At 48.8% G+C, this 21,908-nt stretch overlaps 1 protein-coding gene across 5 annotated transcripts in view; it reads left to right on the top strand.

Annotated features, from left to right (window-relative positions):
* LOC122373051 (neuroglian-like) overlaps positions 1 to 21,908 on the top strand; it is a 66,595-nt gene that overhangs the window by 30,782 nt on the left and 13,905 nt on the right. For all 5 annotated transcript variants that reach the window (XR_006254966.1, XM_043350789.1, XM_043350792.1 and 2 more), the window contains exon 4: positions 17,285 to 17,400. Coding sequence is in view for 4 of the 5 variants with exons in the window: in XM_043350789.1 (XP_043206724.1) it covers positions 17,285 to 17,400 (116 nt within the window). In the remaining variant the exon portion in view is untranslated. The remainder of the gene's footprint in view (positions 1 to 17,284; positions 17,401 to 21,908) is intronic.

A 21,908-nucleotide genomic window follows, 5' to 3' on the forward strand; every position in this document is an offset into this window, starting at 1 on the left:
GCACAGCCACGGAGCGCGCCTTGACCGACCAGCTCACCATCACCGAGTACACGTGTGAGCGGCCGGGCGGTCCGTGCAACGCCGGGTCCGGCCGCTGCTCTCAGCTCCGGCAGGATGTGTTCGTCAACGGCACCCGAGTGGGGTCGGTGGCCGCCGGCTGTGTGTGTACCCTCAAGATTGACTGACTGCACCTGGCCGGCCGGCTCGCTGAAGGAGGCCGCCGGCAGCGTGGGCAGAGGCGTGACCTGCCAAACGGCTGTGACAAGGCAGCGGGCAGCGGCACCGGGTCCGCTCGTGCAGACCTGTGATACCGGATCTAGTCATCTCAGAAGGCCAGTGCTTAGCATCGGCTGCCTTGCGAACCCGCTGGCATGTTTATCAGGATTATCCCGATCTGGATTGGCTGGCTGTGACTTTTTTACACGAAATGATGCTTAAGTTTTATATGTACTGTGCTGTGTCCATTAGCGTCGCCACGGGGGGGCAAGCGGGGCAGCTTGCCCCCCCAACCTCGGACCGGGCACCCCCTGAGATCGATACAGATCCGATGAGATTTTGGAGTCGGGAAAAAATGGGGGTACCTTTCTGAGAATGCCTGTGAGGTCAGACTCGGTTGGAGCGTGCAGTTCAAACCAGAGTCTGACTCGCAGTCGCCAAAATCTTCAAGACTCCGAGTCCAGACTCGGAAATGTCAATGCTGTGATTCATTCCATGTTCCTAGTTCGTTCTTTATTACATTTTACAGTTGATTTTCATAACTTTTGGAGTGCTGACACGATTTTCGTTCAAAGCGTGAAACGAAATCTTCGGGGTCTTTCTCAACTCTCGTCAAATGTCTGCGACAGGCTCAAGTACCGTACAAGTGTCGCAGGGCTCATGAGCTTGCTTTAAACAAAGGCTGCTAAGGAGCTCCACTGATCCCTAAAGAAGCTTTCAGAGGGCCCAAACCGGCCTTCTGAAAGTCCCACTGGTGTCCATGTTCTCTGAGGGCCCATGCAGGGATCTTTGAGCCTTCGAACATTTCTGAGAACCTTAACTGGCCTCTGATAGTTCAGCCAAACTTTTGAGGCGACAGACTTTGCTAACCCCAAGCCGGCATCTGAGGGGTCACAGCTCACGTGTCCCTCTGAGGTCCGCAACACATGTTTATGTATTATGTCCCTACGTAGGGTCCTTAGAGATTCGACACAGACCCCGAGAGTTCACACTGTTATCCGAGGGCTCCAGGCTCACCCTGGGCCTAGTCTCTTAGCGCCCGCCGCCCACACTGGCTTCTGAGGGCCCCACCTTGGGCTCGGAAAGCCCTAAGGCACCATGTACACGTAAATATTTGAGGTGACCCACGCCGATCTCCGAGATCCTAAGCATGCTTCTGAGAGTCAGCACTGACCCTTAGTGGCCTGAAATGGCCTGGAAGTCCCAAACCTACCTTTAAGGAATCCCTTGCCGCTATGTCATGTGTAACTTAAAGTTACACACGGCATAGCGGCAAGGGATCAGTGGAGGAGCCAAAAGTTACTAACTTTTGGTTCCGTTTAACAGTACTTGTTCGCGTTTGCAGCGCTTCCCCTCACACGAAAAACGAGAAACTTTTGTTCACACTCGAGTGAACAAAACACTTCCTCTCACTGGAGCAAAGATGAATTACTTCCGATTCACACTTCTGACATTCGCTCTCCGCCAAATGCCCAACTTAGCTACGATCGGCGGCTGGGATAAGTCCTATGCATTTCACGTAAAACCTCTGCATGCATGCGTGAATGGAGGTTTTAGCAGGGTGATCCGATTAAATGGAGCGTTTTTCACCTTTTTCTGGGTTAATGATCATGAGCGTCAAGTGCCTGCACAGGGGCCCTCTGCAGTGCGTCGGCAATCGCAGCCCCTATAATTCTACCAGTCGTTTTTGTCATGAAATTTTTAAATTTCGAATTTTTCTGTAAAAAAATTACATGTCATAGCTAGAAGGAAACCTTTGTCACCATCGGACTCTTCGCATCATTGCGCGTCGAATGATATGTAAAACGAGTGAGTAATGACTGGGGAAAGGCAAATTTAACACAAAAGTTGATTTTGCCCCCCCAACCGAAAATCTCTGGCGACGCCTATGGCTGTGTCATTACTTTTATCCGCTATTTGTGTATTGTATGCAATTATTCATATATTTTGTGTCGATATGAGTATGACATATCAACGTGCATGATCAATGATCATTATCACATGTCTTTCATCCGGAAATATATAATGCATTAAAAACTGGCATATTTTACTTTGCTCCCTTTTCCGATGCCCTTACATTTGCCTCGTCACATATTTGTATGGGCCAGCTTAAGGTTGTATTCATTCTCCTTAACCAGGCGGTTGCTTGGGTATTTCGCCACCCACGATTTGTTTTTTTTTTGGGGGGAGGGGGCTTTAAACGTCCCCAGCCGATAATTCAAGAACCAATAGGCGCAGCGAGAAGTGCGAGGCGGCAAACGAAAGAATGCGACGGCCGACGAGACGCTTGGTGAGTAGGGGAGAGTGGGGCACATTCGTGCAAAAAATGGATAAACCCATATATCTGTTCTTTGGTTAGTGCAATGGCAAAATTGTTGATTGTAGTATGGAAAGGAACTATTGCAGATAGTTTTCCTCTTTAAAAGTTATCCTATAAAATTATTGCTTCCATTAGAAAAAATGACTTTTATTAACTCTGAACATTTGCACGAAACTCATTCGTTCAAGAGATGGGGCTCTTCCGTTCACCCGGCAAAATTCGAGAAATTACCGGGCATTACCAGAAATTTACCAAAGGAAATTGGCAGGGGGTCATTTCACTTGATTCCTTTCGACAAGAATGCATTGCACAACAAATGTAGAAAGAATGGGCTGGCCAACAAGAATGTGCCAACTGCCGGCCTCCGTGACCTCGCCAAGTTCGCGTGAATTGCTCGTCACGACGTCGCAAGCAGTCGAGACTGAGTCAGGCGAGCGTCATTAGAGAAACCTACTACAGATAAATTCATAAATCGCTAAAACTAAAAAAAAAATATGCACGAATGTGCCCCCAGGCAGTGCGTACACGAACCTGCCCCACAACGTTATTAGTAATATATTTCAAAATTTCTTTTTGAAAAAAATGACACTTTTTCAACAAACAAGTTTGCAGCAGTTCCGTGAATAGAGTGGGCTTCTTCACCCCCAATTTTGAAAAGCTGAACCACATTTCCGAGTCAGGATCACGAAAATGGATGATATGAGAAAAGTTTGGAAAGCTCACGAATATTACAAATTTGCGTTTTTATCAAGCATGACAGCAGGTACAGTGTTGTCTTCTACGGTGAACGAAGGGCGGCAATGATAGACATATTTCCATAATTTACCTTGAGCTCGTGCAGTCACTCGTGTTCCCATAAACTGCTGAAAACGAATGTGCCCCATGCACGAATGTGCCCCACTCTCCCCTACTTCAAAGTTGAATTTCGAGGTCTCAGGTCGGTTCAAGGTCAGGTCAAAAGTTGGCGTTCGCAGCGTTGAGGTTGATGAGTGATTGCATAGTAATCTGCTCTCACGGTGCTGATCAATACAATGCTCAATCATGAGCAGATCTTAGACCAGCTAGTGCTTATAATACATACTTCATCTGGCAAGTTACTAGATAATCCACCAGTATTGAACAGTCAAAACCAGGCTGCACCTACGAATATGCGAGCTGCATTCTCTATCGGGAAGTATTTATAAGTTTTATATTGGTTTAGGCTTATCCGACTCTCATCCTGTTGAGATGTCCCCTCCATTTACTGGGGAGCTGGCAGGGGCGCGGGAACTACTTTCCGACTGGGGGGGGGGGGGGCACACCATAGTAGAGATTAACCTAGGGTACCCCCAAATCTAGTTTTCTCACCGGTTATAGGCCACTTATTTTTCACCCCTCGGCTTTTTCAACAAAAAAAGAAAACATTTGCAAAAAAGTGTGGTATTCCGTCTCAAAGCTGTGGGGGCACCGCCCCCACGGCCCCAGAGTTGGGGGGGGGGGGGGGGCAAGCTGCCCCCACTGCCCCCCCCCCGGCTCCCGCGCCTATGGGAGCTGGTCCCTCCTTCCCGTTGAGAGGACCGTCATTTTGGTGAAATATAGCTAGGAACTTAATAGTTGCTGATCTCAGTGGTAGGGGAGATCCGTGTAAGACGCCCAGGGTCGGTAAGAGGCCCCATCGCTTTTTTTACCAAACCAATAATGTTATTTATTTTTTAATGTTCTTGTAAAGCAGAAGCCCTCTTGAAACAACAACTCACGAAACCTGAGGTATCAGGTGCGTCGCAGCGACTTTTGGTAAGCCTGTTTCTGTTTTTGCCCCTTTACTTGCTAGATATATGCATCTTTATCACCCTTATATATCTGAAAAAACAATGGCTATCAAATGCAATCTTATCTCATCGAAATTGTGACATGTTAGCTTCAGAATAGACCATGTTCTGGTGCGCTGCAAATGTCTCATAAACCATAAATATTGTGACGTTAAAACACTGCATTTTTTTAAGAGGCCCTCCCTTCGAGGATTATAAAACGCCCCCCCGATAAAAAACGCCCCCGATGCTAAAACGCCTGCACCTGCGGCAGGCGTGGCATTCTTTTTTCAAGGAGTTTGTTTTTGTTTCTTTTTTTCTGTTTCTTTTTCTAGAGGTAATAGGTACAATTTTCGTTGGTCATCAGCGTTTGGTTGTGCTAGTTTTCGCATTGTTCGAGCGCTTTGGAAGTGTTATTGGTTTCGATAACACCGTATTTGCTTAGCTTTTCGAAATAAAAGGCCTTGCAGCTGTGTTCGCAAAACGTCTTTTACAAGTCGACTTGCCTTGTTAAACGCCCGAGGGGGGGGGGGGCGTCTTACCATACCCATAGTGTAAGAGGCCCTTTTGCAACTTTTTCCAAAATGTTAAAGTTTACGGTTTGTGTACCCCCTAGATTCATTTTGAATGCAAATATGTATGGGAAAATGATGCATGCTCACAGCGCATGCACACGTTAGCTCTTAAATATTATCAGTTGTCTAAAAATAGCAACTGAGCTTAAGGGGGGGCCTCCTGCACCACTCTCCCCTAAACCTGCGGCTTTTGGTAATGGGCGTGTCTCTGGCCAGAAATAAGGATCAGTTGTGCTGAGATCTCGTCAGGCATCTGGCTCAGAAACGGTTAGTTTAGCTCAATACAACTTGGCGTTACCTGTGAAAAATTTTGTGGCTTGGTTCTGATTTTTTTCTTTAATTTTAGGCCAGTTGTAGGCATTAAACGGTAAATAGTGTATATTTTTGTTGTAAAATCTGATGAAGTCTATGTTGCCGGGTATTTCACGGCTTCGGTGTTAAATTGTTATGCCCAGCACCCTTCAAATTACTTTTTGATGACTACTGACTAGATTAGTCTCTAAACACCTCCTGGGCAATGGAATCCCCGGCATCCGAACCACCGCGTTCCAGCCAGGGCGGTGTTTCACTGGACGGTGCTATCGCATTTCGCGAGCTGACGTCATATATGTGACGTCATTGTGGCAGTGTTTGAGATCCGAGCTCAAACACTACCAGGAAAGTGTCTCCATGGAAAGTGGGAACCCAATTCGACATTGTGAGAAGATAACTGATAGCAACGCGCTGGCAGCGGCCGTGAAACAGGGCCCCGCCTCGACGCCGCGACGTTGCACGCGCTGCAACGCGCTAGGAGCTATGGCATACCAGAACGTCACTCGAATCCTGTGACTCGAATGACGTTGCGTGAGATCCGTTAGCTTATGATGAATCGCGTTTGGAACAGAGGTCCTAAAAAACAGCAAATACAACTAGAACAGAGGTTTGAGTGCGAATACTGCTAGCCTGCTGCTGGTGCTGGCGCCGCGGCGCGCAAACGTTTTGCGATGACGTCATATAGTAGCTTAGCGTTAGAGTGAAGTTTGCTGATATTGTCATGGAAACCCAACGCGCCGACGCGCGCAGCGCACTGCCATGAAACACCGCCCAGGCATCACGCACTCGGGCCCTCTGCCGTCATACTCCAGCCATCTGACGTCATACTCCAGCTATCTGACGTCATACTCCGGCCTGTTAACGTCACCCGGCCGGCCGGCAAACGCGGGACTCCCCTGCGTTGTTGCCAAGCCCTGCTTTGCGCACTGACGTCTCTGCGGGACATCTCGTGGTGGTCATGCGGTTGCGGTTATGCATTCCTGCGCTCTGAGCAGCGATGATATTTTATTGACGTCACACAGTCCACGGTATGACGTCATGTCACTGACGCGTGTACTGGGTGATGTTACAATGCATTGGGGTAGACACGTAAACTGAGGAAGAAATGGGCGCGATATAGCCTCGCAGCTGGTGCGCCCTGTCACTCCAAATCATCATCATCATCACGTAAACTGAGATGAGTTGCGCAACGCCGCACCAGACCAACTGGATGTGCTCAGTGCTGAATGTCACCGGCTCCAAATCCGGACGGATAACGAATTCCTTCGCGGACTCAGATTCATGCATTTGGGAATCCATGTTTTTGAGGCAACCATCTTTTCTCTCGAGTCCATCAAATATGACCCTGTTCTGTGGACTTGCTCCCTTCGACGAAAATAGAGGTGAACTGTAAGTAGTTCATGAATCGGCCGTGTCAGTCACAATGTTCCAGTCAGTTTCAGTCGCTTCTTGTGCCGGATGGTTTTGTGTTGTTTGTACATACCCTGAACTCCTCTGTATCGCGTCAGCCTGTCAGTCATTTCGAACTGAAGGGCTGGAGACGCGCTGATGGCGCTTTTTTGCTGTCGGCTAGCTGTTCTGGCGACGATTTCGTCATCGAAAATGATCCTTTGATACCATAGAACGCATCGATGTAGTGCGTTTTATTGCGCTTGCTTCAATTACAAACGAAGATTTGAGAGGTTGATGGAGCACTTTCCAAGTGTTGATGCGTATATTTTTTTTAGCATGGTAACATTGTCATTACCTTGGTCATGGCTATTTAACGATGTTATTGTAGCAGTAACATGATTGATTGATTTCGTTAACCCTCGCCGGCACAGGGGGGGGGGGTTGATGCACCCCCCCTAAGGTTTTTCGCGAATAACTCGCGTAAAAAGCGGCTGATCGCGACGAAACTTTCATTACCTTCGCATTGATCAATTTTACACCTACCCTGAAAATTTCATGACCCTGACCCCAATGACCTTTGACTTGTGACCTCTTTTCCGTGACCATGTTTGGCCGAAATCGCGATTCGGCGTATGTCGGCTCGCATTAGCCGCGCGTTTGCAAGCTTTTCGTGGTTTCAAACGTTCAAAGATGTGATTTGATGCTGCTCCCATGCATTAGGGTGGGTGTCAAGGTCACCTGAAGGGCAGGTCAGGTCATTGACCTTTGGTGACCTCGCTTTTTCGAGTTTTACTCGGTTCACTTTTTCGAGTTTTACATGTTTTTAGGCTAGTTATTGGAGCTGAATTCGAATTTACCAACCATTTGAACATTTACGAAGTAGTTTTGGTGCCTTCGTAACATGTTACGAAGCTGTCAGAGGCGGATGACAGGTACTACGAATACCCGTCACTACCCCTACCGGTTGACCTGACCTGACCTGACCCGACCTGGTCTAAACGCTTAACGACATCATCTGTGATCAAAACTAACACGATATTCGTGATTAGCACCCCGGAAAACCCCTTAGCAGCCAAGCATTACGACTTTCTAACAGGTCCCGATATTCCCGATTTTTGGGTCATTGACCTGACCTGGAAGGTCAACCGATGACCTAGGACCTTAAAATTGGGTTTCATTGGCTTCCTCTCGTGACGGGCAACACGCTCGTTTTTTTCCGCGAAGCTCTAGCTCCATCAGGGGCCAAACGCGAGGGGGGGGTTGTACCCCCCCTGCCGGACGCTTATGTCCCCCTTGTGCCGTCGAAGGACTCAAAATGGCCTGTGCCGGCGAGGGTTAAGCCGTTTAGCCATTTGTGGGATTGTAATTTGTTACAAAGTAAGTAATTTAATTTAACAAAGTAAGCAATTTAAAAAAGTAATTTGTTGCAAACAAAGTGTAATTTGTTACTTTGTTAAGCCATGCGTCGACGATATTGGAAGTTGTTGCAGATGTTATTAGAACCATCATCAATATGAGGTATTGAGACAGCACCACACTTGCAAGATTAAGTAATGAGTAGACAGTTGACACTAAACAGTAGGTACTATGATCCAAGTGTAAAATGGTACACATGAAACAAAATGTTAAATGGGCAGTAACCATAGAAATAATATATTTACATATATAAAGCATGAACAATACCTTAAAACAAGATCGATTCGTGCGACTTTAAGTCACCATCACTAGCATACACACAAGTACAATCATAGCTCCCTGTCCTGTATACAAAAGTCAACGGTGCAATAATGAAACAATATGCCACTCGATATCTTGAAAGGAAATAAATATCGGAACATTATGTCTGAAATGTAACATGGGCGATAAATACAAATAAATACTGTTAAAATATCACGGGGCTGCACGAGCGGACCCGGTGCCGCTGCCCGCTGCCTTGTCACAGCCGATTGGCAGGTCACGCCCCTGCCGACGCTGCCGGCGGCCTCCTTCAGCGAGCCGGCCGGCCAGGTGCGGTCAGTCAATCTTGAGGGCACACACGCAGCCGGCGGCCACCGACCCCACTCGGGTGCCGTTGACGAACACATCCTGCCGGAGCTGAGAGCAGCGGCCGGACCCGGCGTTGCACGGACCGCCCGGCCGCTCACACGTGTACTCGGTGATGGTGAGCTGGTCAGTCAAGGCGCGCTCCGTGGCTGTGCACGGACACATGGCTCGGCCAGGGATGAAGACGCTGGCCGCCGCCGCGGCCAGCAGACCCGCCACCAGCAGTAGACGCAGCACGGACAGTGCGCCGCTCGCTCCGCGGGTACCGGCGGCTGCCATGGTGAACACTCGGAGAGGGAAAACAGTTCTCGGAGACTGAGAGAGACGCCGACGGCGCGTACAGAGGCGCTCGACGGTCGGTCGGAGGCTGTGTGAAGACTGCAGGTCCGCCGCGGCGCTCTTATGTGCCGCCTGCTTCCGGGGAGGAGGTGGAATGGAATGGCCGGCGGCGGTGGGGAAGGGGGTTATTCGGGTATCTCGGGCTGCTGAGCGGCGTGAACAGCGGCCGCATACCGAACGGGGAACGACGGGATCATGAAAAGGCGCCGAAGAAGGCGGGGACAGATAGCACAGTTGGAAAACTGGAATGAGCATATATGCTACTTCATCTTCCATTTCGACGACGCGCAGGGTCCTGGGCCAAACTATGCCTAATGCTTATAACAAATGTATTTTTGAGAAGAGGCGGCTATATGCCTCGTCAACTCACACCTAGCCCCGCGTTCCACGCGCTTGTCGTGTATCCAGTGGTCAGAAAATCGGAGTCGATGCAGTAAGATTGCCGGTCCCGTAGCTCAGTTGGTTAGAGCGTTGGACTCCGCGTGGTGAGAGCACGCGTTCCCGGTTATGACAGTCTGGGTTCGAAGCGCGACGGGCGCTCGACATTTATGGGCCTCCTGACAGGTATGGCTGCGGTTGGTGGCAGGCCGTAGCCAGGTGAAGTCAGCGAGGGGACCGGCCGTGCGCGGCTTTGTGCGCACGTTAAACTTTGGACTCTAAATTCTGCCATAGAATCGGAATTGCGCGATCGGAGGGTAGAGGGCAGGGTCATCGCAACAAGCTTCGCTTAGCGGTGGCTCTGTCCTTGTGAATCCTGCCCATCAAAAGGTTCGGACTAAATTTATAAAAAAAAAATAAGAAGTTACGGTGGCGGTGTGTCTATACCGGTCGGTGCTACCCGAGTTTATCTACTGTCTCTGACGGCCAATGGGTGTGGATTTTTTAGGCTAAATTATTAACCAACTTCAAATTATTAAAGCTTCTGATCAGCGCCGATCTCAGGCAAGCTGAGATGATACCAGCGTTGTGATGTTTTCCGAATTCATGCAAGATAAAATGTGGTCTCCAACAATTATGACTTTCGCCCTAAGAAACTGACCTTCGTCCCGATCCGCTAATCCTGTGACCGATACTGAGTGTCGGGGCCGTGTTTAACTTTGAAGGATGTTTTGGAACCTATATATTAACCCTATTAGTGGCAGGCTCCTGGCTACCCCCTATTAGTGGCAGGGGGGGCTGTTTACGACCCCCCCTTGATATCTCGAGATCTAACGGGCCGATTTTTAAAATTCAAACGGCATTCGATTTCGCTCAACGTGATCTACATTTCTAAAAAATAAAAATTAAAAAATGTCAATAGGGGGGGTAGAGGGGGGAAAAAACGGGCAAATTGCAGATACATTTTAGACTGTTTATCACGGCCAGGTTTCTGAACCAATCTTAACGCAACTTTTGCCGATCGATAGAGAATGAACCAGGAATTCACATGGATCCTAAAAATATGCATTTTCAAAAATCATAGGCGGATACAGATCATTGAGATTAGGGGTACACAAAAAGTATAGTAAATAAGGTTTTTGTTGGTACTGTTTCTAAAAAGGGTGGCAATGGTCTTGTTATGTTACAATTTTCTTATGAGAGAACGACTACAATTGTATCGGTCATGCATAGGCGGTGTCAGGGCACCTATGTTGGGAGGTAAAACATAACCCCCCTTTTTGGACGCCTGGATCCGCCTATTATAGCAAAAACGTGTCAAAAGAGGATGCACAATAACTGTATATGTTATCACATGATACCTTTCATTCACTGTTCGTAAAACTGGTGCAGCATCGTGATCTTTGCCCAAATGACTCGCTTCACGAATAGGACCCCCCAATTCCCAGTGCTCTGGAGCCGCCCCTGGTAAAGTTATGAACTTGAAATTTTCAGGGAATGTGCCCAATTTAGTTTTAGGAAAAGTCAGAAAATTTCAGCATCGTAGCTTCAGCGGTTTCGGAGATATTCCCGAAAAACCTGAGGGGTGGATAAAAACAACCCCCCCTGCCACTAATAGGGTTAAACCGCGTGTAGGTAGAACAAATATTTTAAACCTCGAGCCGATAGGCGAGACGTTTGAAAGATTTTTCTACATACGATACGAGCGGTTTAATAACTTTATCCCGTACCGTTGATATCTTTCGGGCGCTTAAAGTAAGAAATACATTTTATGTAAAAAATACGACATATTTCAGACTAAACGAAATGTCTTCTAGACGTTTAACAGTTTGTTAATCGTCTCGACGTTTAACAAATCAGTTACACGACATCTGATAATTTTCCTTGTACGTGAAGCAATTATAAACACTCTACGGTTCGGGATAATATGCTATGAATTTATACTGTTCAGAGGCCAGTTTTACCAATAGAAAAATAGCCGCCTGCCGAAATTTATTGCCTAAAGACCGCTTCACATACAGAGTGAAACGGTAAAGCCATATCCGCTGACGTGCCCATTACGTTTACGCACCGTATGTGAAGCGGTCTTTAGGAAAAAATTCCGGCAGGCTGCTATTTTTCTGTTGGTAAAACTGGCCTCTGATCAATTTCATTTCAGGAAGGCGTAAGTTGCAGAGTCGTGATGAAGCTCACGCTTTTTATAGTACGTGCTAAAATTGTTCAATAAATTGGACTTCTGACAAATTTGTCGCTTAGTAGGTTTCTGTCAACTCGCAGAGAACATTTTTTTCCTTAATCGTAGGTTTGATAAATGCAGAAGTTGAACTTAAGCCATTATAATTTAACCCTTTTGTCGCTGACTGTGCGGTTCAGGCTGTCCAGTGTGCAGGCAATCGTTGAATTGATTTGTATTTTTGCTCAGAGTATTCGGGATTTTCGCTGTTGTGTCTGTCATTTGGATTTGTATCAATTAGCTCATGATCCAATTCAAACCTTCCAGTTGGGTAGGAGTTGTAGTCTGACTGACTGGTGACTTCTGCCTCGGGTTGAACGAAGAGCGCCTCTGTTGTTCACGAGAACTTGCTGAATAATTGATTCCGGTCACCTTTCAATACTGCATAATGCACGATGCATATGTTATGTATTCATAGTAGATGCACTCGCCGGTACGGCTGAGCTGACTTGGTTGTATATTGTATAACCAAGCGAACATCCATGGCTCTCTGGATCTCGCGGGGCCGATTTCATAAACTTGGTAGTATTTTACATCAGGGTCTATTTTGACGCCCTAAGAAACTGTATCCTTAAGATGTGGGCGGTTTTATAAGGGTCCGAGGGCGCAGTATGCGCCAATTGTATGTTCTTTCTTGTTTTGGGGCTCATTTTACTACATCCACACTTCATAAATCATAGTTATAATATCATGGTTATATCTGCAACTACCTTATGAAACGGTTCGGGCGTAAAATGCAGCAGAATGGGTATAAAACTGCGTCAGTCTCATTTTACGTAGTTTTATGAAATCGGCCGCTGGCTGTCGTTATTCGGCCACTCGACCTCGAAATGATATCCTCAGTTCCACTGTCGGGCCACCGCGCCGCTGTCATATTCGGTGTTCATGAAGGACTCTCCTTACACGGTGAGTTCGCCGCCGATGCTATTTTGGTCTGCAGTGACGCCCAGGCCCTGCCGACGCTCCCGCTCTGCAGGTTCCCGGTCAGCGGTCAGTGCTACTCCGGCCATTGTGTTGCGCAACACTGGGCCTCCCGACGGCCCCACGGCATTCCTCGGTGATAATATTATACATGCGGCCGCGAGTTTGGAACTCCCTCTGAGGGGGTGGTGCGGCGCCGCCTGAGTCATTGTTGAGCCGCCTCTGGGCCCGGGCCGCCCGGCTCGTCCGTACACACAGAGTGGTGTAACCAATATCCGGCCGTGCCTGCGGTAGGTACTCGGCTGGGACACTGACCGAGCTCACCGGTTGCCGCGACCGCAGCCGGCGTCAGCCTGGCCCGGCTCCTGGAATATCCACACTGCTGGGCCGCTGACTAAGGCGCCGCCCTTGCCTTCGTGCTGATGAGGGTCGGTATTATACCAACTGAGTTTCTATCAGATCGACAAGCGTGTTGTGTTTTGCTAGTCCATGCCGTGACTTGTTGATAGAGACTTGTTGGTATTGATGTTGGAATTAACCAAGCACTGTCTCCTTAGCTGTTTTTTTTTCCGGTAAGTTGGCTGGTCAGCGGTCGTGTTGTCATCTTCTTGCTCATGTTCGTCCACGGTGTCCGCCTTTGACGCCGGATAGCTTCGGGCATGATATCGTTCCGTTTGATGATGCACTGTTTAGTGTACCGTATTTTTTTGCGACCCGGACTTTGACGATGAAGCAAGTAGTAACTACAGTCCTTAATGCTAGACAAGATCATGCGCGCTGGAAAGAAGTTACAGTCTCTTTTCAAAGTATCGCTACACGGGGAAATGAAGTACCGGCGAACCAACGGTTAACCCTCGCCGGACCTATTGGTTTTCTACATACGCGCCGGCCGAGGGGGGGGGGACGGGTACGACCCCCCCTCGCCGTTTCGCCCCTGGTGGAGCTAGCGCGTCGCGGAAAAAACGAGCGTGTGCGCCGTTACGAGACGCAGAGATTGGTACCCGATTTTAAGGTCCTAGGTCAACCGGTGACCTCTGAGGTCAGGTCAAGTGCCCCAAGGTACGGTTCAGTTTTTGGTGAATAACTTTGCAAAAAAACGGCCGCAGAGCGCCGATTTTGGCAGCATCGTGTTCGTCTCGCTCAGGCGCGTCGAATGATATACTTTTTGTCCGGGTCAGGTCAACTTGGGGTGTTGACCTCAGGTCAAGGTCAGGTCAGCACCCCCAGGTCACGAAGTTGGTCGAAAGGGGCCATGTCGCATATCATTCGATTTGGCAGGTCTTCCTGAGTCCATTGGTGGCTTTCCCGACTCGCTAGCTCAATTTGATCAAGAGTTATTGACGAAAAACTAATATGACCTTGATGACGTCATAAATGACGTCACGCAAGGTCAACATTGCAAAAGTGACGCATCTAACCTTGCAAGGAGTGCATCAAATCACGATTCTGTGTGCTTGAGATAGTTGGAGATCGTTCCCGGCGCCAGAATAGCAGCTTTCATTTTTCCCCATTGACTTATAATGGTGAGGTCACGAAAATGACCTGACCTCATATGACCTTTAGGAAAAATCCGAGATATACAAATTGTGGGACTCATAATGGATACTAGATCCTGCAAGTTTCATTTCCCTGTGACATCTCCTAGCTGGCAGTGAGGGCGTTGCGAAGTTGCGACATCTGAAGACCGTGCAGAGGTTCACTTATGACGTCATAGGTCAGTGACCTGACCTGACCCAAAAATGCGGTTGGCGTCAAAAGATGCGGCTTGGATCAAAGGTCAGGTATGCCAAGTTTCAGCTCTCTATCGCCAGCGTGTTCGGAGCTATCGCGAAAAAACCCTATGGGGGGGCGGCACCCGCCCCCCCCCCTCGGCCGGCGAGGGTTAAAGGGACCCTCCCACCTTCAAAAAAGTTAATGAATTGGCATGAAAGTGATGTCGCTCAGTTCAAAAAGAGCAAAAACGAATATCTACCAAATTTCATCGAAAAATATTCACTGGTTTTCAAGATATTAGACTTTTACTTTTGTTTACTTTTTGGGATCTCCGCTGTTCCTAGCGACTTTATTTGAAAGTGCGGCATTTGTTGCGCGTTAAGCAGCATATACCACCGCGTGCTACAAAACGTTTTAGTCAAACATTAAACGGACGTTGGAAAGCCTGATGACGTCATCAGATTCCCGTAATGGTTAAGAGATAGGGACCACGCTGGTCCCACCCTGCAAGTAAAGGGAAGAAATTTCTTGAACACCATAAAGCTGCGGGGGTTGCGACCAGGATAAATGGTGGTTTCTGAGCCTGGCCGCAAACTTGGCTATCTCAACTCAAAACTAATGTTAAAGGTAGTGTGCCACCTTTGAAAGATTTCCCATTTTATTTTTCCTAGGATAAGAAGCTTCTGTTTTTACCTAATATCGCCAAAAAAATCAAAAATGGGCCTGGAATAGTGCCTTTTTCGCCTAAAAGTTTATCGGTTTTTAGATATGTATAACAACTGTAGTGGGCTCACCTGCAAACAGGCGTCGGGCAACAATTGCGAATGCGGCGCACTTGTGACAATAAGCAAAGGTCATTATAGTGTTACGACCATATGACGTACGGGAATGAGTTATCAGCTGTCTAATCGTAGACAACACAATATCGAGCCTTAAACTGTAAGCCCGTATTGGTATTGTTTCTTTTATTTAGCTGTCAAACATTATTTATGGTTTGAAATATGATTTTATGTAAAATAATTGATATGAAAAAGCCGTCTTATAAGTTATGACCCCATTTCACCACACGCAAGTGGCAGAAATGACAATGATCAGCTGACGCATTTTTCTTGGCCGAAGTCAGAGCGCGCAGCCCGACGCACCACCACCGCACCACAAAGTATGAGCAGAAGCCGCGCCCAAAGCCAGGGCCCCGGTAACGTGAGGTAGCCGAGTCGAGGCAGCGTGCGCTGACCCAAGCCGGGGCCGCAGCTTTGGGCGCGGTCTACCGCATCCCCGCGGGCTATCACATGACACCGGGAGGACGCGCGGCTCCGGCTTGGGTCAGCGCACGCTGCCCTGACTCGGCTACATCACGTTACCGGGGCCCTGGATTTGGGCGTGGTCTACCGCACCACCTAACAGGCGTGTTCGAAACCGCAGGAACTGATGATGAACGGGTTTATCGAAACTTGATTGGATGAGCATATCGGTAATAGCGATTTCAGTGTGTGCATTTATTGTTCATAGTGGTGTGAAATGTGGTTGGGGTACGACCGACAACCCGTCGGGGCGAATTTCGCACTGGGGTACTCAAAATTTGAAGAATTTAAGACGTTTCCATGAGTTTTGAAGGTATGGATAAGTTCTAAAAATCCGGTTCTCCTTATCTGGGCCATTAACTCCATACGGTCCAAGAAAGCTGGCACACTACCTTTAAGGTGGGAGGGTCCCTTTTAAGTTGTTTCGGCCCTCACCCCTTCTCCTTCGATAACATCCTCATCCTCATATGAGTCCTCCCTCGGTCGAGCTTGCTGGCACCGCCGCACCGATGCGCGGTACTTTTAAGATCGACTGGTGGTGACTGGCGGCGAGCGGCGGGTAATGGGTATCATGCCGCTCGCCGACATCCTCCACGCCGTGGGTATCGGACCGCGCGGGCACATACAGCACGCTATCCGACAGTCCGTCGGAGAGCGAGGTGGACGACGGCGAGTGGAATAGGATCGTCAGGGAACCTGGGACGAGAAGGAGTCTGTGGCGGCGGCCGTCGGCATCGAGCGGCTTCTCTCATGTCTCATCATCCATCACAGTCCCAGCGGCTGAGCGCCGCCGCCGCCGCCGCCAGGGGCGCTGGTGTCTCAGCCGCCAGGGGCGCTAGTGTAGCTCCAAGCCGCCGATGGACAGAAAACTGTTCCGAGTCGCGACGAAGGGTGGAGCTAGAGAGACTGGAATAGGCTGTGGGCTCGCTCTGAAGGGCTGACAGGGCACCGGTGAACGATGGCCCGGCTGAAGCTGTGGGTGAGGCGGACGTCCGTCCTTGTGAGAGCGTGCCCAATGTGAGAGGTGTCGCCTGCGAGCGCCTGTCCCGTGAGAGCGTGTCCTGTGTGAGGAGGCGCTACTGCAGCGCCGCGGAGCCACCCATGAGCGAGTGGGGACGGCTGGAGGTGTGAAAAAGAATCGAGTTGAAATGCAGGAGGTCAATGTGCAGGAGGGTGGACACTCGATGATAGATTGGGTAGATAGTGTCCTCTAATATTGTTTTCTGATGTGTTTGTTGGCCATTGGCAATTTGCAAAAATCTGATAATTGCCACTTGTGCCAACGGACCTCTGTGCTGGCCACCAATATGGGCTAACGCATATTAGGTCCCATGATTGGACCTGATACAGATGGTAAACATTTCACTTGCTTGTGCAATGTTTACATCTCATTCGTTATCACCACGGTACCAGGCATCGTTTCTGTGTACACATCTAGCGCTCATACATTCCAGTACGGCAGTCACGCTTATGCTTGCTCCATACAGATTCCCAATATTGTCATGCAAGTGCCAAATGCCATATCATATCATGTGATTGTGTCGGTCGCTTTGTCGCCTCTCTTCTTCCTTACCGCTTCCATTACCACGGCAGTACTGCACCATCTCACTACTGGACATATTCCCGAAACGTCACGTGTTGAGCTACAATACACCACTGCCATCGATATGGTGCAGCTATCTGGCCGCTGCACTATCGTCTCTGCCTGATCGGCCCGGATGTCTGACCCACGTGTGTCTGTCTGTCTGCGGCAGGTTCTCCTGGTTCAAGAACGGCAAGCCGTTCCACTGGCAGGTGTACGACAAGCGGATGTCGAAACAGCCCGACCGGGGTACCCTGGTGATCACCTCACCTAGCGACGAGGACATAGGTGAGAGAGCTCAGACCACTGCATGCCGCCCCGCGGCCCCACGGTATCAACAAGCTATCGGACACGAAGTGGGCACTCACCAGTACACATTTTGCCAGACACAATCGCTGATAAACTCCTCAAGGCACAGGTAGACGCTCCACACACAGCTCTGTAGCCTTTCACAGATGTCAAAAGGTGTACATGTCCGCCGCAGTGAAGACGAACGATACGGGGCAGCTGCCATTGACAAATGTAGATATTCTCAGAAGTCAGATGCAGCTCGTTTTGGTTGCTCAGACTCTGTGTCATCAATCTCACTTCTCTGTCAATTGCTCGGCGATTGGGCTCCGAAGTCCTTAATGTAGGGGCTCTCAGTTTTGAACTTCGACGTGACTTCATCTGTGATCTACTTCAGCAATCAATAGGTGCTCAAAATACCTATCTTGTTGATAGGGTTCGTGTAGGTACTTAGCCGTGACGTCACGCAACTCGCCCCGACCCTATCAGGCGTCGGTGACGCACGGTGTGAACTACGTTCTCTTTTATATTGTTGGAGAGGGTGGGTTTTGTAGCGTAGTTGGTTAGGGCGCCCGCGGTGGATATGGAAGGTTGCTGGTTCGAATCTTGTTGTTGACCAATTTGGCATCTAGGAAGCAGATTGCATCAATATGCCGAAGCCGATGGTGCCGGAATCTGAAAGTACAATAGCAGAAGCAGCTCCAACGCATTCCTCTGTTGTGATATTCAACCTCAAAAAGTGTGTCGCGACTTCAACCGAATAAGTGAAACCAGGGAAGACCATGTATCGTGCAAGAAAAAAAATGAAGGGCATTGAAGAAAAGCTGTCATTGACAGCGGCAGGCAGAAAGAAGTACAGTGCCGAAAATTAGTCGAAACCACTGAAGAGGAAGTTGGTATGAAGAATTTCAAACAGGATAATAGAACAGTCCTGCTCCCAGCAGAAGAGGATTACACTATCGCTGCCATGGGCAAGAAAGGATATATGAACAAACTTGTGATAGAGCGTACACCAAATTGAAGAAAGGCCCAAATCCGGCTTGTGAAAACAAACTAGCAACTCTCCCAAAGAGGAAAAGGAACGGGGGACATCTCATGGACAACAAAAACGGAACCAAAAGCACAGCATGCCTCCATATGTACTCGGGGTTAAAGATATACAAGCTCTAGTAAGCTGCCATTGATGAGTTTCCTGTCTCCTCCCCTAGTTAGTTTCGCGTCACTATCATCAACCCATGATTGGGCCTTGTGACCATCACCAAACTCACAGATGGCAAGCTTCGCTGTGGTGAGTCTGTTCCCCAATGTGCCCACTGACAATGTGCCCTCTGGGCATAGCAAGAAACAGCACTGTAATGTGACAATGTACTGCCAGAAAGAACGATCAACCCGGCGTGGAGAAGTTTCCCATCAACATCCACGGGATAAACCAATGGCAACAGTGTCCCTTCCATACAACAAAGGGCTGTCGGAGGAATCGAGTTGAAGTTGCGGAGCATACAACATCAGGACAGAATTTGGAAGTGCCACAACACCCCGCAGTCAACCAAGAAGGGCCAAACATAGAATTGCATGTACTGCATATACGACACCACGCGTAAAAATAACGATGCTAAAAGTCGGAAGGTATGCATGTTATGAATAAATAGATACTATAATAAAACATGGCACATATGCTGAACTTTGCATATACGACACCACGCTTAAAAATAACGATGCTAAAAGTCGGAAGTTATGCCTGGTTATAAATAAATAGAGACTATAATAAAACATGACGCATATGCTGAACTTTGCATATACGACACCACGCGTAAAAATAACGATACTTAAAGTCGGAAGTTATGCATGGTTATGAATAAATCTATACTACTATTTGAACAGGATCCGTCTGTTTGTTTGTTTGTTTGTCCGCCACGTCGTGTAGTGGGTTCAATTTAGCCGGCCTACAGGGCAGACGGTATATCGTAGGTGGTTGAAATTTGCACACCTTATAGGTGACAGACCGGGTCAGCGCCTTTTCTAGGTTCCGACTCGCTGGGGTGCACGGTTCGCGCGTGGGACGCGCTGGAAGAGCGCCAATGAAATTTTGATCGGTTCGTAGATCTTCATTGAGAGCCGGGGTCGACAAACTTTGTGAGCTAAATGCATGCCGATCGGTGGCGAGTGCCTCGCATTGGCGGATAGGCAAGTTTTTAATTTGAATAAAAAGTGGCGAGAGAATGTGTTGATTTTCGTTCGATGGGAACAGTTTGTGATACGAGTTTACAAATGCACCGCGTTTGCCGCAATGCGTCACATTGGTCACAACGCGCCATTTTTGCCGCAACTCGCACAGTTTTGTCAAATATGGTCCGATATGGGTGCAATTTGGTGCCAAGATGCATGCTCAAACAATAGGTACAGATGCGCCGCATTTGCCGCAATGCGCCACATTTGCCACAAAGCGCCATTTCCGACAAAATTGAGTAAGGGCAATGGAATGGCACGAATTATTCTGTGACCTGACATGACCCAGCGGTGTTGGTAGGGGTAGGGGTAGTGGTAGGGGTAGTGGTAGGGGTAGTGTAGTGGTAGGGGTAGGGGTAGTGGTAGTGGTAGGGGTAGTAGTAGGGGTAGGGGTAGTAGTAGGGGTAGTGGTAGGGGTAGGAGTATGGGTAGTAGTAGTGATAGGGGTAGGGGTAGATGTAGTGGTAGGGGTAGGGGTAGGGGTAGTGGTAAGGGTAGTGGTAGTGGTAGTGGTAGGGGTAGGGGTAGTGGTAGGGGTAGTGGTAGTGGTAGTGGTAGTGGTAAGGGTAGGGGTAGGTAGTAGTGGAGGCAAAAGTAGAATAGTGGCCCGTGCTGATCCCATCGGACAAGAGGTGACCTATGTGACCTGGCCTGACCCAAAGTGACCGGGGCTGACCCCTTGACCCCGTATCAGCCAAATTTCATCCAACAAAGCCCTCAGAACAGTTCTTTTTTAAATCTCTTCACATTTCCGTCGATATCTATGCTTCTAGACGACACATCGATTTGAATCGAACACCATTCGAAAGCAAATTGGCTGGTGCCGCAATTTTTTCCTACCACGCAGCAAAGCAAGTGGCGCAGCCGCTTGTCTATACTACTATTTGAACAGGATCCGTCTGTTTGTTTGTTTGTTTGTCCGCCACGTCGTGTAGTGGGTTCAATTTAGCCGGCCTACAGGGCAGACGGTATATCGTAGGTGGTTGAAATTTGCACACCTTATAGGTGACAGACCGGGTCAGCGCCTTTTCTAGGTTCCGACTCGCTGGGGTGCACGGTTCGCGCGTGGGACGCGCTGGAAGAGCGCCAATGAAATTTTGATCGGTTCGTAGATCTTCATTGAGAGCCGGGGTCGACAAACTTTGTGAGCTAAATGCATGCCGATCGGTGGCGAGTGCCTCGCATTGGCGGATAGGCAAGTTTTTAATTTGAATAAAAAGTGGCGAGAGAATGTGTTGATTTTCGTTCGATGGGAACAGTTTGTGATACGAGTTTACAAATGCACCGCGTTTGCCGCAATGCGTCACATTGGTCACAACGCGCCATTTTTGCCGCAACTCGCACAGTTTTGTCAAATATGGTCCGATATGGGTGCAATTTGGTGCCAAGATGCATGCTCAAACAATAGGTACAGATGCGCCGCATTTGCCGCAATGCGCCACATTTGCCACAAAGCGCCATTTCCGACAAAATTGAGTAAGGGCAATGGAATGGCACGAATTATTCTGTGACCTGACATGACCCAGCGGTGTTGGTAGGGGTAGGGGTAGTGGTAGGGGTAGTGGTAGGGGTAGTGTAGTGGTAGGGGTAGGGGTAGTGGTAGTGGTAGGGGTAGTAGTAGGGGTAGGGGTAGTAGTAGGGGTAGTGGTAGGGGTAGGAGTATGGGTAGTAGTAGTGATAGGGGTAGGGGTAGATGTAGTGGTAGGGGTAGGGGTAGGGGTAGTGGTAAGGGTAGTGGTAGTGGTAGTGGTAGGGGTAGGGGTAGTGGTAGGGGTAGTGGTAGTGGTAGTGGTAGTGGTAAGGGTAGGGGTAGGTAGTAGTGGAGGCAAAAGTAGAATAGTGGCCCGTGCTGATCCCATCGGACAAGAGGTGACCTATGTGACCTGGCCTGACCCAAAGTGACCGGGGCTGACCCCTTGACCCCGTATCAGCCAAATTTCATCCAACAAAGCCCTCAGAACAGTTCTTTTTTAAATCTCTTCACATTTCCGTCGATATCTATGCTTCTAGACGACACATCGATTTGAATCGAACACCATTCGAAAGCAAATTGGCTGGTGCCGCAATTTTTTCCTACCACGCAGCAAAGCAAGTGGCGCAGCCGCTTGTCTATATTACTATTTGAGGAGGGTGCGTCTGTCCGTTACCGAGGTCCCGACTTGGTGGTGCTTTGCGTGGACTACAGGCCAGAGCGTTGCACCTAGCGCGGTGAAACTTGCACAACTTATAGATCAAGGATGCGCGACGTGCCTTTGAGGGGTCTCAACTCGATCGGATTGATA

Source organism: Amphibalanus amphitrite, unplaced genomic scaffold (genome assembly GCF_019059575.1).
Source record: "Amphibalanus amphitrite isolate SeventyFive unplaced genomic scaffold, NRLGWU_Aamphi_draft 001437F_arrow, whole genome shotgun sequence".
Lineage (NCBI taxonomy): Eukaryota > Metazoa > Arthropoda > Thecostraca > Balanomorpha > Balanidae > Amphibalanus > Amphibalanus amphitrite.